This window comes from Botryllus schlosseri, chromosome 14, assembly GCF_051294905.1.
Source record: "Botryllus schlosseri isolate E-star chromosome 14, Bs_hap1, whole genome shotgun sequence".
In the NCBI taxonomy this organism is placed as follows: domain Eukaryota; kingdom Metazoa; phylum Chordata; class Ascidiacea; order Stolidobranchia; family Styelidae; genus Botryllus; species Botryllus schlosseri.
The window spans coordinates 9490981-9503982 of NC_137249.1; the positions used below are offsets into that span (position 1 = coordinate 9490981).

The 13002-nt window shown below is 44.2% G+C and overlaps 1 protein-coding gene across 1 annotated transcript; it reads left to right on the top strand.

Moving 5' to 3' along the window:
- Window positions 1–552: 552 nt before the first annotated feature.
- On the top strand, window positions 553–6065 carry LOC145455568 (uncharacterized). The gene is made up of 2 exons (XM_080333554.1): window positions 553–1349; window positions 3460–6065. Exons 1-2 carry the CDS (start codon window positions 1016–1018, stop codon window positions 5493–5495), a joined length of 2370 nt encoding a protein of 789 aa, XP_080189680.1. The 5' UTR covers window positions 553–1015; the 3' UTR covers window positions 5496–6065.
- Window positions 6066–13002: the final 6937 nt, after the last annotated feature.

Here is a 13002-nt window from a genome sequence, read left to right on the forward strand (position 1 = left end):
TGTAAACCCGACGAAAGGAAGTAGTATGTAGCGTTTTCGCAGGATATTTCTACCAAGGATCGTCTGTGTCATCGTAGAGCGATTTGAGAATTAGGAAGTCTGCTGGTGGCATTATCCTGTTGATCGCCGATTTGATTCTACTTTATTTATTAACAAAACAATATATTTGCAATGTTTGTCATCATAGACACACGCGAAGGAAGGAGGCTTATTCATATAATACCGAGGAAACGTAGACAAGGTAAAAAACAACCAACTGACGCCCTTCCCGTAATCAAACACGACGGTTACGCTATTTGTAGTGTTGATGGTTTAAGCTGGCTCCCCATACTCCCATTTACGATATGATAAATCGAGACGTTGTTTTGACGTCTCATTCGCCAGAGAGTGAACCGACCCAGGAAAAAAAGAGAGACAAGCTTCAACAGCCCCGAGCAGTTATCGATTCACAAACAGCGCGAGAGAGATCCGCTTACAAGAAGACCGGAGTAAGACTATACAGAAGAAACAGGCGGATAAAGAGTGGGAAATGTACGGCAAGTCGAAAACAAATCGCGTCACAGGCGGTCGCCGTCTTCGTAGTAAAGCGCTATGGCGATCGTAGTCAGTTGTAGCAGTAAATGAGACGAGTTCAATAATATGTTAGCAGCTTTATAACCTAAGGTGTGTTGCTGTGTTAGAATATTTTCATTATGGCAGGATTCGGTAACTCAGATAAAAATGTAGACTCAAAATTATGGAAGATGTCCTGTCCAGTTAGCCATGTAACACTACGATGGCATCATCAACCAAGCAGTTGTTGATGTTACTGCGAATGCCGGATAGTTGTTCTGGATTTGCAAGGGTATTATCAAGTAAAACTGGGTTGTGTGCGGCGTCAAACTGACTGGCATACCGAACAGCTAACATCATACCGTATTTTCACAGGCTCTTGTTAGATTATACCGCGTTAGAAATATCTGACCTCTTGCTGCAAGTGTTGAAGACCGCATCCACTGGTGTTATCGATTCTGTTATGGCGCCGGATATGGACTGCATTTCGCCTACACTTTTGAAGGAAGGTTACCTCAAAAAGCCAAAGAAATGGAGCAAGAGATACTTTGTTATTCGCGAAGGGCCGCCTGCGTGCCTCGAATATTATGACTCACATAAACGTAAAGGCAACGGTAAGCCTAAACGTGTGATACCCCTCGAACATCCCTGGAGTATCCACAAAAAGGCTTTGTCGAAGCAGAAATACCTCGTAGCCATATACACAGAGACGGAGTATTTCAGCATGGCGGCAGATAATGAAAATGATCAAGCTAATTGGGTGAACGCATTGCGCCTGGCAGCGTTGGGAAGTCGAGGTAAGATACGTCTCTAATAAAATTTGGAAATTTGATGCTCTCAATCCCGGTTGTTTTTATAAATATATGGATGCACGAATGTGCATATTGATATTATTTATCAACTTTAATTTTGTCCGTAGAGAACTCGGTTAGCGCTTTCAGAATTGCCAAACACTTCGGTTTTCCGTACCGTAATCGCTAGCGACAATTCGACTGCCGCAGTCGGCAAAAGTCGCACCGACATCATTACGAATCACGTAATTATCGTCAAAATATCCGGTTATATTTAAGATGTAATCCTATTACGCGATGTGTAATCTCGGCTCGATCGGTGCGCGGTAAATACCGCGAGTGAAGTGACTCTGTTTCGGCCCGGGCATTTTGATGAAAATGAACATCGCCTCTGTCATCCTCAATTCTCGATTTGTTGATGATTCAATCTGTGCGAAAATGACGTTTGTTATTGAAAGTATGCTCCGGAATTCACGCGACTACGTCCGGTGCGCAATCACAATTGTGTAGGTGTGAAATCTTTGCGCACGATCGTTCCCACGTTTGAGATCAGATAGGTCGATTACTGATATTCCTTTTCCGCGCCTGAATCGCTGTTGTCATTAGTTTCGAAGTCGACTCGATTATTCCCGGTTTCGCTACCTGTTGACGGCGCCTTGCTGTTTTGTTCGTCATAGCAATTATCAGCGGCTAGCCGCCGTGCTCGAAACGGCTTCCCGTCGACTTGTCAACGACTTTTCTCAAGGCTAATTTGGTTATTTTCGGAATATTTACGACGTCTGCGTGCGTATTGCATTCATTCTTAACTCGCTGTTGATAATTGGACATCCTCAATAGCTAGGCGTAATTTTCCCCGTCGGACGTCATAAGCGTACCGTTACCATAAGCCGAACATTGTTTTCGGATGATAAACACCCGTAGTGAAACGCGATCGCAGCGCTGTTACTTTGTCAATTGTAATATTATGGATATGTGGCATTGTTAATACCTCCGCGTATTGTTGAACATCCCATGTCGCGTGCCTTCCGTAACGGGCGAAGACATTTGATATTAATACCCCTAGAGAAGCGCTGTAGTCACCCGGGCGCGGACCAGGTGTGTCTTAGCAGTCTACGTCACAAAGCCCGTGAAAAGATAACTTGCCCTGCACTCATTTGTTTTGATCGTATCTACGAGTGTAGTCTATAAAATCGTCGGTGTGAAATGTGTTATGAGTCATTTTTTCCCGTTATTTCTCGCGATCGTTGTTTTCATCGAGATAACGGCCGCTTGTTCTTTGATATCGGCGAGATCCCGCTCGAGAATTTGTTGACGACCTGCGCGACTTTTCGCGCTGTTATGAGTCATTATGGTGGCACTTGAAAAAAATCCTTTATGAGAGTGGCGATCGTTCGCGGCTGATGTCCGTGTTTGCCGGGTACATTACAAACGTTATGGACTTTAGTGTCGATTTGTAACGTAACTCGTTGTTGTTTGGCGACATGCCAACGAAACGTTAACGAAGTAATTAGTACTATTGCGTTGATATCGGTCCGACAATAATGGACTGATGCTGCGACGCACGGGCGCCGGCGTGTTTAGCAGCTGACAACGACAATCCCGTCTCATCCAAGACGCCGCGCGCGCATCGATTAAATCCAAACCGTGACGTCCGATATCGGTAAAGTCGATCGTGATTATGGCTGGACGCAATGATTCGAGCGCTCGAATCCGAACAATTAATGATTGATGATTCGTGTAGAAAAGTGAGAGACGAATATTTCGAGTACTGATAATGTATGGTTCTATTCACTAAGAGTTATATTATCCACGCGAATTATAGTTTCGACACTTTCATGGGGAGCCTTGAAACCTCGATTTGTCTAACGCAGCATAAAAAACATGTAGTACACGCACGTAAATGGCAACGTTATTCTGTTTATCTTGATCAACCCTCAACGTTGTGAGAAAGTGCTATGAACTAGTTATCATTTACAAAATACCAAATCGTCTGTACTTGAACTCCATATCATCCATACTTTTTTACATACTAATCAGTGATACTCGAACCCAAAATATTCGTTTCACTCAGGTATTATCAATTATCACAGCGTGCTGACCGATTTCCTATTTTCAGCTTACCATGCCATGTCGCACGTGCTGTACCAAAACATTTGGCATGGGCACGTCGAGACGAAGGAGCTGGACGGTTGCGACCCAGTCAAAAAAGAGAATTTGCAGGGCAGTCACCGGTGCTGTCTCACAGAACGGTCGCTGGTTTTCGTCAGAGTCAATTCCACCGGCGGTTGCAATGTACCGGCCCATGACTCCGTCGAGGTGGTTATTGCTGGTATCCGCAGTTGCGGGCATAAGGAGAATGTCTTTTTCATGGAGCCAGGCCGGTCTTGCGGTATCGGCACTGGCAGACTGAGTATGGAACTCGAGGACAGCACGATCGCAGACAACATGCACAAAACCATACTCGCACTTTGGAACATAACCACAAATGGTAACGGTGAAACGCGACCACGCGCCACAAGCCTCAGCAATCGCACGAGACACTATTACTGCCCACCACCAAGTCAAGTCGGACTGGGCAAGTCTGCTCTAGGGCACGTCGCGAAAACTACACACAGGCCCGAGCAGGACCCAAGGACACGGTGTGGTAGCATGCCCACCAAGTCCAAAAAGCACTTGGAGGACACGAGAGACCGCGCGTCCAGCGAAGGCGCACAGGGCATGAAACAGATCCGTCCCGGTTACAAGTCAGGGATGAGCAGGCTGGCGAAGAGAAGTTCCACGCGGAGTTTGACGCCGTCTAGCGGTGCCAGCTCGAATAGCTCTAGCCGCGAGCGTGTAAACACCCCACTATATCTGCCCATCAGTAAAACGAACGGTCACGATGAATACGTGGATGTGAACCCTGTTAATGTCAACATACCCTTTCGCTACGACGATGATTTGAGCTTCGAGCACTACAACAAAGAGAATTCGTCGGGCGCCCCGTCGGTGCAATCGTCGAGTCATTCGCGTACCCATTCGTTAGACGATAACTACAGCTTTGCGGCACCGATGTCATCTGCGTCGTCCTCTGTGGACGGGCAAGGCGATTACACCGGGACATCACCGTCGAGGTGTACTTGTGGTGGCGTGCGCCACCCGGCCGACGATCCAGCCCCAGATTATACTTTTATGAACCCGGCTAGTGTCCGGACAGAAGATAAAGACGGTTACGTTCCGATGGGCCCACTGACGCGGTCCCAGCCACAGGAGATAGCGAGCCGGAGGTGTTCGCTGTCTGAAAAAATGGTGACAAGCGCCGGACACTCTCCCGTGTCGCCCAACCGGTCTCCGGGCAAGTACCCGCACTTGCGTAGGATGCGTGTCACTGAGAAAGGTCTCTCCAATAGTTACCCGGTCAATAGACTGCCGAGGACGCGGGCTGCCCCGTCGCACGCGAACACTTGGCACGGACTGCGTGACACGACTAACTACGACAATGTCCCGGATCATTTCTCCCAGTCCCGGCACGCGGTGAGACCCTCGAATCTGGACATTTGCTCCGACTCGAGCGAGTACCTCCCCATGGGGGATTTCCCACGCACGGTCAACGATATCAACGCGAGTCGCGACTCTGACGTGTATCACGACTACCTACCCATGAGCCCGATGAACTCGGGGAGTAATGTGGTTGTTGGCAATGTGCTGTCAGTGGCGCGGTGCGACAGCGCCGGGGTGTCCCAGCCCACACGGTACCCGCACCAAAGATCAGGCGTGCACATGCACACACACACAAACTCTCTGGAGCGCAGTAGTAAACTACCGAGACGCAACACCCTGTCCGCGGGTATATCGTTGCCGTGGCGTGGCCCGCGCAGCGTCAAAAGGAGCATGACACGGGTCGATAGTCAGTCCATGGTAAAGACAGTGTCGGTGTCTGACCCAGCGAAGCTGCCACCGGTGTCTCAGCCTGGTGGAGAATACGTCATGATCGATTTGAACAAAGCAAAACAGCAGGTTGGGCCAGATTACGTCAGCCTGGTGACGGAAAGCGCAGACCCGTACCTGTGCTTCGACCAGGTCGACGACAGGCGGAAAATGACTCGCGACTCGAATGGAAACATACTGCCTCCCCAAGTAGACAACGCCGCAAAAGATGAAGACGAATATTGATTTACGAAAAAGACGCTCTCTCGCTGACTTAATAGGTACTAAAGTTATTCGCGTTCGTTCGACGACTGTACTTCTCTACCTCTGACGAATGTCGAGGTGTTTATTGTAGCCGCGCGCGGGGCGCGAGAAAATCAATTCGCGCTTCGCGCGTGATCCTGTCCGTTGTGAAAACTGCACTGTTATTATTGTTTCACGTGGTTTCGTGCTCTGCTCATTCTACGGTCGCTATCGAAATCATACGTGCTCCGGCGTTTACCGCGGTCCGCGCGCTCTCTCGATACGCGCGTCAACAATGTATCCCTAGTCGGTTTGATTTGGTTTGTCAACAAAATGTTTTCGATGGTCTGTCCCGTTCGGATTTCGCCCCGCGTACGCGAATACCCCGCGGCAGGTCCCGTGGGTGTTTATTCGGCTCGCGGGACGATCTGGGAATCAGGCTGACCGCGTATGTCTCCCCCCTCTATAAAGACAAGTTTGTCGTAATATCTTTACTGATTCTTTTATTCTTCACTACATTATCGTATTTAGTGACTTTCAGTATCAATAATATATGAGTTACTGTTATCGGAACGAGCTTTTGATATCTGCTTATCGTGCGTGATAAGGGTCAGGCTTTGGACAGATTAGATAGCCAGGTGTTGCGCAAGTTGGTATCTGAGAGAGTGTGTTCGGTTTTAGCTACAGAAAGAGGGCAATAACAAATCCGTTGAAATTGTGATAGTTTGCTGCTCAACCACAACGGTTGGAGACAAGATTATTTTGAAAATATATAAAATTAGCGCTATTAGGCTTCGTAAAATTCAGAAGTTGCCAGTAGGGTTGACACAACGATTCGAATCACGGTAGTGAAAGTAGATTATTTCGAGTAATCAAATATACTCTTTCACACCAAGAGTAATATTTTAAAACCGGAAAATATAGTGCCAATATTATATCCCCACCGTTGGAAGCTCGAAACCTCTGTTAGTCGTATCCTAGCACATTAAAACATGGAGCATTCATGGGACTGCGATTTATGTCAAGTGGTGTTCGACCCTCGCAATGTTCACAAAGCGTCACGAAATAGTCATGCTCCAAAATTACGTAACTGTTTCGATGACTGTCACTGGCATCATTTCATTTGTCGCCCCAAAAAGATACATAATTGAACTTCTTAGTAATTATCAAGGTTATACGTCATTATAGAAGGTTAGGCGTCTCCTCACATCACCTGCTGTTTACTCAATTTTACCCAGTAGTATTTTTGAGGCTGGTGAAATGACTGGGATTTCGTTTGGAGGACTCGAACTTTTTATCCAAGTTCCTACCAGAGTATTGGGAGTTTATCTAGGCTCCTCCTCGCCATCTTATCCGTGTAAGTGGACCATGCTATGTCTGCAGACAGCCTACGCAATCAAAATAAAGGGAATCGGCACGGTGTAAATGACCATTGTAGTCGAAAACACCATGTATACGACAAACAACAACAACTCTTTATCCAACTTCTATAGCGTTAGGGGCTCCTCGGAAGTGGAGATTTCCGATCGTTTAGTAAGGAGAGCGAGTTTTGCAGAGTTGTAACGACTCTCGCGATTTTACGTGACTCGAGTCATTCTCATTTTCACCAAAATGAAAAATGACTCGGACCAAGTCATATGACTCGAGACATGAGTCTACCAAGACAGGCATTTCATTGTAATTTCGAAGAATAGTAAAGTTATCGCACTATAATCATTTCGTCTATCAGTACTGGTCCTTGAAAATGCTACCAGAAACTGCGTTTAAAGTGAGGAAAATAAGTATTATGGATGCGAAGCATTAGATATCACCGAGCATAGTTGTAAAATGTGGGATTCCCATGACATTAACTCGGAACTGAACAGTCAACACAATGACTTGGACTTGGACTCGGACTTGAGTCAAAACACTATGACTCGGACTCGTTAATCTACTCCGTGACTTGTACTAGAACTTGACTCGGTGGTGAATTGAAAATGACTCAACTTGACTCGAGTCAAAACTATAAAAGTGAGATTGACTTGCGACTCGGAATCTTGTTACTTGGTTACAGCCCATAGTTTTGGCTCAGCAGTAGGAATGAGTCCTAGATTTCCGACCTGGAGAAATCATGGATATCGAAATCGTATCGCATCGGTTTAGATTTACAATATATTTACGAACAAACAATTTAAAATAACTCGAAATGATGATACAATTTTCGGAAGACATTGCGCGTGGTATGATTTCCGATCATACCGCGCTGAGCGCATGTACCACGCATCGAATATGGCCATTTCTTCCGGCCAATGAGCTCACGAGAACAACACCCGACACACAATGATGCACAGAGAGGATTAAATCGGATAACCGACATCTGAACCCGGCACCATTGACGCACTACGCGTCGTTGTGCTAACGGCACTAAAAAATTCCAGTGAAGTATTGTGAAAGAATGCCAAACATACAGTCAGCGAAAATTTGTACCTATGAGGTCAGGCGGCAGCGGTGAGAAGCAAACCCGCTTCGCCTGTGCTCCGACAATATTTGGTATATAGGTTCAGGCGAGATTACGCTTTAGAAATGTCTCGACGTTCGTGCGGAGTTCGTACGTTGATGTATAGCCGCATCTGACCCGATCCGAACAAAGAGCCGGTTGCGTTCACCCTCGCGGCTAGTAGTGAACTGAGTTGTTATTCCGATGTGATATTAGTTCCAACGCAGCGACGATTGAAAAATATCTCTTTGGAACATAACGTGAACTGGCCACGTCCAGTCGCGAACCGCGTAGAAAGACATATTTTGCCTAGTTTTCAAAAATCATCTTCGTTGTTCTGATGTGTTTTTATTATTATTTTCCAGTTTGTTTTCCGTGTCACTCCGTTTCAGGAGCAAAAATGTTTTGCCTAATCGATCGAGTTCTTCGCGAGTTGATTTGGATCTGGATTTTATCATAATCAAATGCATCTTGTGCATTATGTAATGCCTGTGCCCATCAACGATAATGTTGTACTTGTACTCTGTTATTATCGTCAAGAAGCAGATTGGGATGTAGGGTAATGATAGCTGGAGGTCGTTAGCGTGGATCATTTGTAAGATGCGGCGCTTAACATGAACTTTAATAAGCTGTGTACAGTACATACTAACATTGGCCGCGATCTATATTTACTAATTGGTAACGATTTTCTGGAGTAGTCAGTTGTCGCTCTCCGGACACTCTTGGCAAATAATGTTTGTCGTCACAATAGGTAAGTACAAAAGCTTTCTCCCAACGGTCCGCTTACCAACTTTCCCCCGAGGGCTACCGTACATTACGCATCAACGTCGCCCTAAAAATGCGACCCATAGACAAGGCATACCTCAACATTACTTCATGAGTAAAAATAAGCGGACGATTCGATTTCACATATACCATTCACGCACGTCTGTATGCGTTCGCCTCGGCAAGATAATCGCGGTTAAGTGGTTATGATATCTAGTATATATATAGCACTAACATCGATGACAAGTGGTTGATTACATTTGTCGCGAAGTGATATTTCCGAGAAGAGTTCTTCATTGTGAACCTTGCCCACAATTCACGGCCTTTATCGATATGAATTCACCTCCACCGTCCAGTAATCCCCGCATGATCGCGATAATTTAACTTAACGGAATCATGTTTGTTTGATCAAAACGCTGAACCTATGAATCATAGGGTCAAATCTGTGGGATATACGAATGAAAAGAGTGTTTGTAACGACACTGTTTGCAGTGTAATTTAGAGGCAATGAGGAGACTTGAATAGAAGCCTTCGTAGAGATATTATCAATATTGTTTCGTAGTATGCTGTTACCGTTAACGGTACTTGACTCAATGTTTTCATGACTGTGAGCAAAATATCATCAGTACTACCTTCCGTGTGGCAAGGAAATAGCAAGTAATCATCCATATTCCACTGAACTGTTCAACCATTGAAGTAAACAATACTTTAACGGAGATTTTGACAAACAAAATCCATACCCATATGTGGTTTATGCCGCCGTACAACGCAAGCAGACCTTGATGAAATGGAAATGTCATAGTCTACAACTACAGTACACTCTACCTACAATGTTCATGTCCAATTGTCCAGTCCATACACCAGTATTATACATAAATCTATATATGATCTACTATATAAAGCGCATTGCGATAATGCTATTCGGTAAAATTACATCAAGCCCAGAAAAGGATTTGAAAGTAGAGTATTTAAAAACTACACTTCTTGTAATATGTGTTGTTGAAGTATATGCAATGGAAGCCAAATGCTAAGCAGGCATCTAAATACTAATATAACGATAATCCTGCTTTAAGAAATGGCCGGTTCCGATATTATAATAAATTTAACAGGCCTAAGCAAGTGAACCTTATGAACGTTCATATTCGCTGTTCAAATGAAGGATTATACCCGCAATAGCTGTTTAGTAGAAAATAAGCCAGTCAGATTTTCGCGCAAGGCAATTGAATGCAAATTCAAAATCAAGTGATTCGAATGCTTGACCTTCATATTTTGTGTCAGTCCAATGGTTCCTAACCTGCAGGCCAAGGACCACTGGTGGGGCACGGGAGCGTTTTGAGATGGGACTAAAAACTGTTTGGAAAATCAGGAAATCGGTGAAATATTTTTGTTTTGCTCGTCATTTTACTCTAGCAATTATATATAGCTAATAGTTATGCTCGCAAACTCGTCTGTAAATCGATACATACCAAAATAGCTAGTAGTATCGAAATGAAAACCTCCCGTCCCCATTTATGGGCAATCTTTAATGTCTATTTTCTTGTCATTTTGACGTCACAATGAAAAATCGAACCGGTGAGCCACAAACAATTTTTAACATAGAAATTGGGCCACAGTCATAAAAAGTCTAATGGCCTCAGTATTAGTCACATATTGTTTTTCTATGAAATGAATTCTACAGAACAAATCGTTTAGGTAGATACGTTAATTACTGATGTGTAATTAAACAATCGACCCAGGTAAGTTTATTAGCACTTTTATTTACGGAATATGAACCCGCATTGCTCGCTGTTATAATGTTGCATTAGGTCTTAACGCAGTCTTTGTCTGTAGATATGTACTCGAAATTCTTATTGGCATATCTATTCCATTTTTCGAATTCAGTTTATACATCTTCATAGGTTGCTACGCGGCGAATTTACGGTGCGTACATTTGTGTTGGACACGAGAGGTGCTACAACAGCAAAAGTAAAGCTTCGTCCCTATGCGAAATTCCATACATTCCTCTTACAGCGCTCCGTGCAAGTGACTGAGTTGATCATCTGATGTGACACTTCTGAAGTAGATGATGCAAACGCAAACTGCTGGGGCTGTACAAGTGGCGGATTGAGTGGTTTTGTTATGAATGTGCTTATTGCGTAATTTTTCAAGCAATGCATGTTGATTATCATTATACATTCTTTCTCAGCATGCAAGAATGGAAATACGTATCCAAGAAGAGTGAAACAATTAATCCTACTATATTCCAAACATAAATAATGGTACATATGTTTTCATGTGTGTGCTATATTTTGTCTGTGTTGCATTGAAAAGGGGGCGTAGCGACGCACCCTACGACTATAATGCCCGAGATTACCAGGGCTATCATTAACATTTCTAGATATCGCTGGATATTGCATTCTTCACTTCTGGGCGTCATATCGAGTGAATTGGTGTATAGTATTACAATAGACTCTGTCGATTTCATTTTCGATTCGGAGGTAGCATAATACTCCGGTAGACACTAGATACGTCTAGTATAATATATATATATATATATATGTGTGTGCCTGCATTGGCCTTGCTTTCGCTTTTCGGTATCAGATGATTTCTACTTTCGTTTTCACGGTATCCTGTCACAGTTCCGTATTGTTCTACATGCCGCCGGACCTTTTTTTAGGTACGAGTCCTCAACCGTTATTCTCTATACGTCATGTTCGGATATTTAGGATGGGCACGAATATCTTAGGTCCCGATGGGCATCATTTCAAATGTAAATATTCGCGTGATCACGTATGATGCTCTTGTCCGATCGCAGACCGGCGGAATAAATCGGGGTCGTAGTCACACTGACACTGTGTTAATTCCCAGACGAAGGGTGCGGGAGGTCGAGGCTGTATTGCATTCTATATGATGTATATTTAAGGGTGTCATGGTGCTTGACTATACTATCTTGTGCTCCAGATAATTGCGAATCACGTGGTGGCATTTCAGAACATAAAACTTGTCGGGGGCCTGCGCAACGACGGAATCTAACCTGTTGAAGACATTCTGTGAACAATAGCATATTAGAAATGCGATGTTTTTCATTGTGATTCCACATTACTGGCATTGTTCACCACAGCATGAATTTCAATATTGTTCATATTATTATTATTGATGAAAAGTTGAGTGACGCCAGGTGCGTCACGGACTAGAATGAGCGATTGATATACCCAAATGTGGGCAAGAACCGATTTACAAGTAAGTACCACAAGATAGAACAAATTCTGCAACATGGGATAACATTTCGGGGAGGATCAGTAGATCGAGTGTTGCATTGATTTTGAGCTCGCGCGCCCTGTCGAATAAAAAGTTCCGATGAAAATCATATCGATTGCAGTGCAGCAAAAAATGCTCGACTGTTTCAGGTACTGTACAATGGTCGCTTAGGTAGGTGTCGCTACATCCAATTTTATATAAATGCGCTTTCAGGCGGCAATAACCTGAACGAAGCCGAAATATTAATCGTTCGTAAAGCCTACGTCGATGCATCGAAGGAAAGTGGCCATCAGTCAATGATCTATGGAAATTTTGATAGTGACCTCCTCGTCATTTCGTTGATATTCGGCGTTCCAAGTCGCTCTACACCAGTGGTCGGGAACCTATGGCTCGCGAGCCATATGTGGCTCTTTTGGGTATAAGATATGGCTCTTTGCCAAATATGTATTTTTGTACTGAATTGGTCAATATTGCAGCGACTTGTCAGTAAATTTTCATCACGACCAGAATAATTATTCTCGTGGCAGTATAAACATGTCTTTCATGAGGTATAGACAATGCCTTCTCCAGGTTCAGGGGCTCGGAACCCCTCTTTATGAAAATCCTTAAATTTAAGTTACTGTCGCGCCGCCGACCAATATCACTCGCGAATTCTATGTGCCCGACTCGAAATCTTGAATTGTGCGATACGTTGATTAATCAAATACCATAGCACTGATAGCAGACATGGCGACGCACATATCACAACGCACTTTTCAAATGCACATTCTCTTCCTGATCTACGGCGCGAAATGAACTATCGTGGACGTGAAATTCCCAATTACAAACTGTAGTACCGTTTACCGGCGATAAAATGTATGTATGCGTGTAGCGCAACGTTATGTTACCGCCGAATACTTTGAGAATTGAGATGTCGATCAGTATTCAGACATGTATATTAGATTAATATCAGTTATAGTAAATCCTAAGCTATTTAAGATGAATTGCGTTATCAATATTGGGGCTTGGCCCGTCTGTGCCTTACCTCTCGTT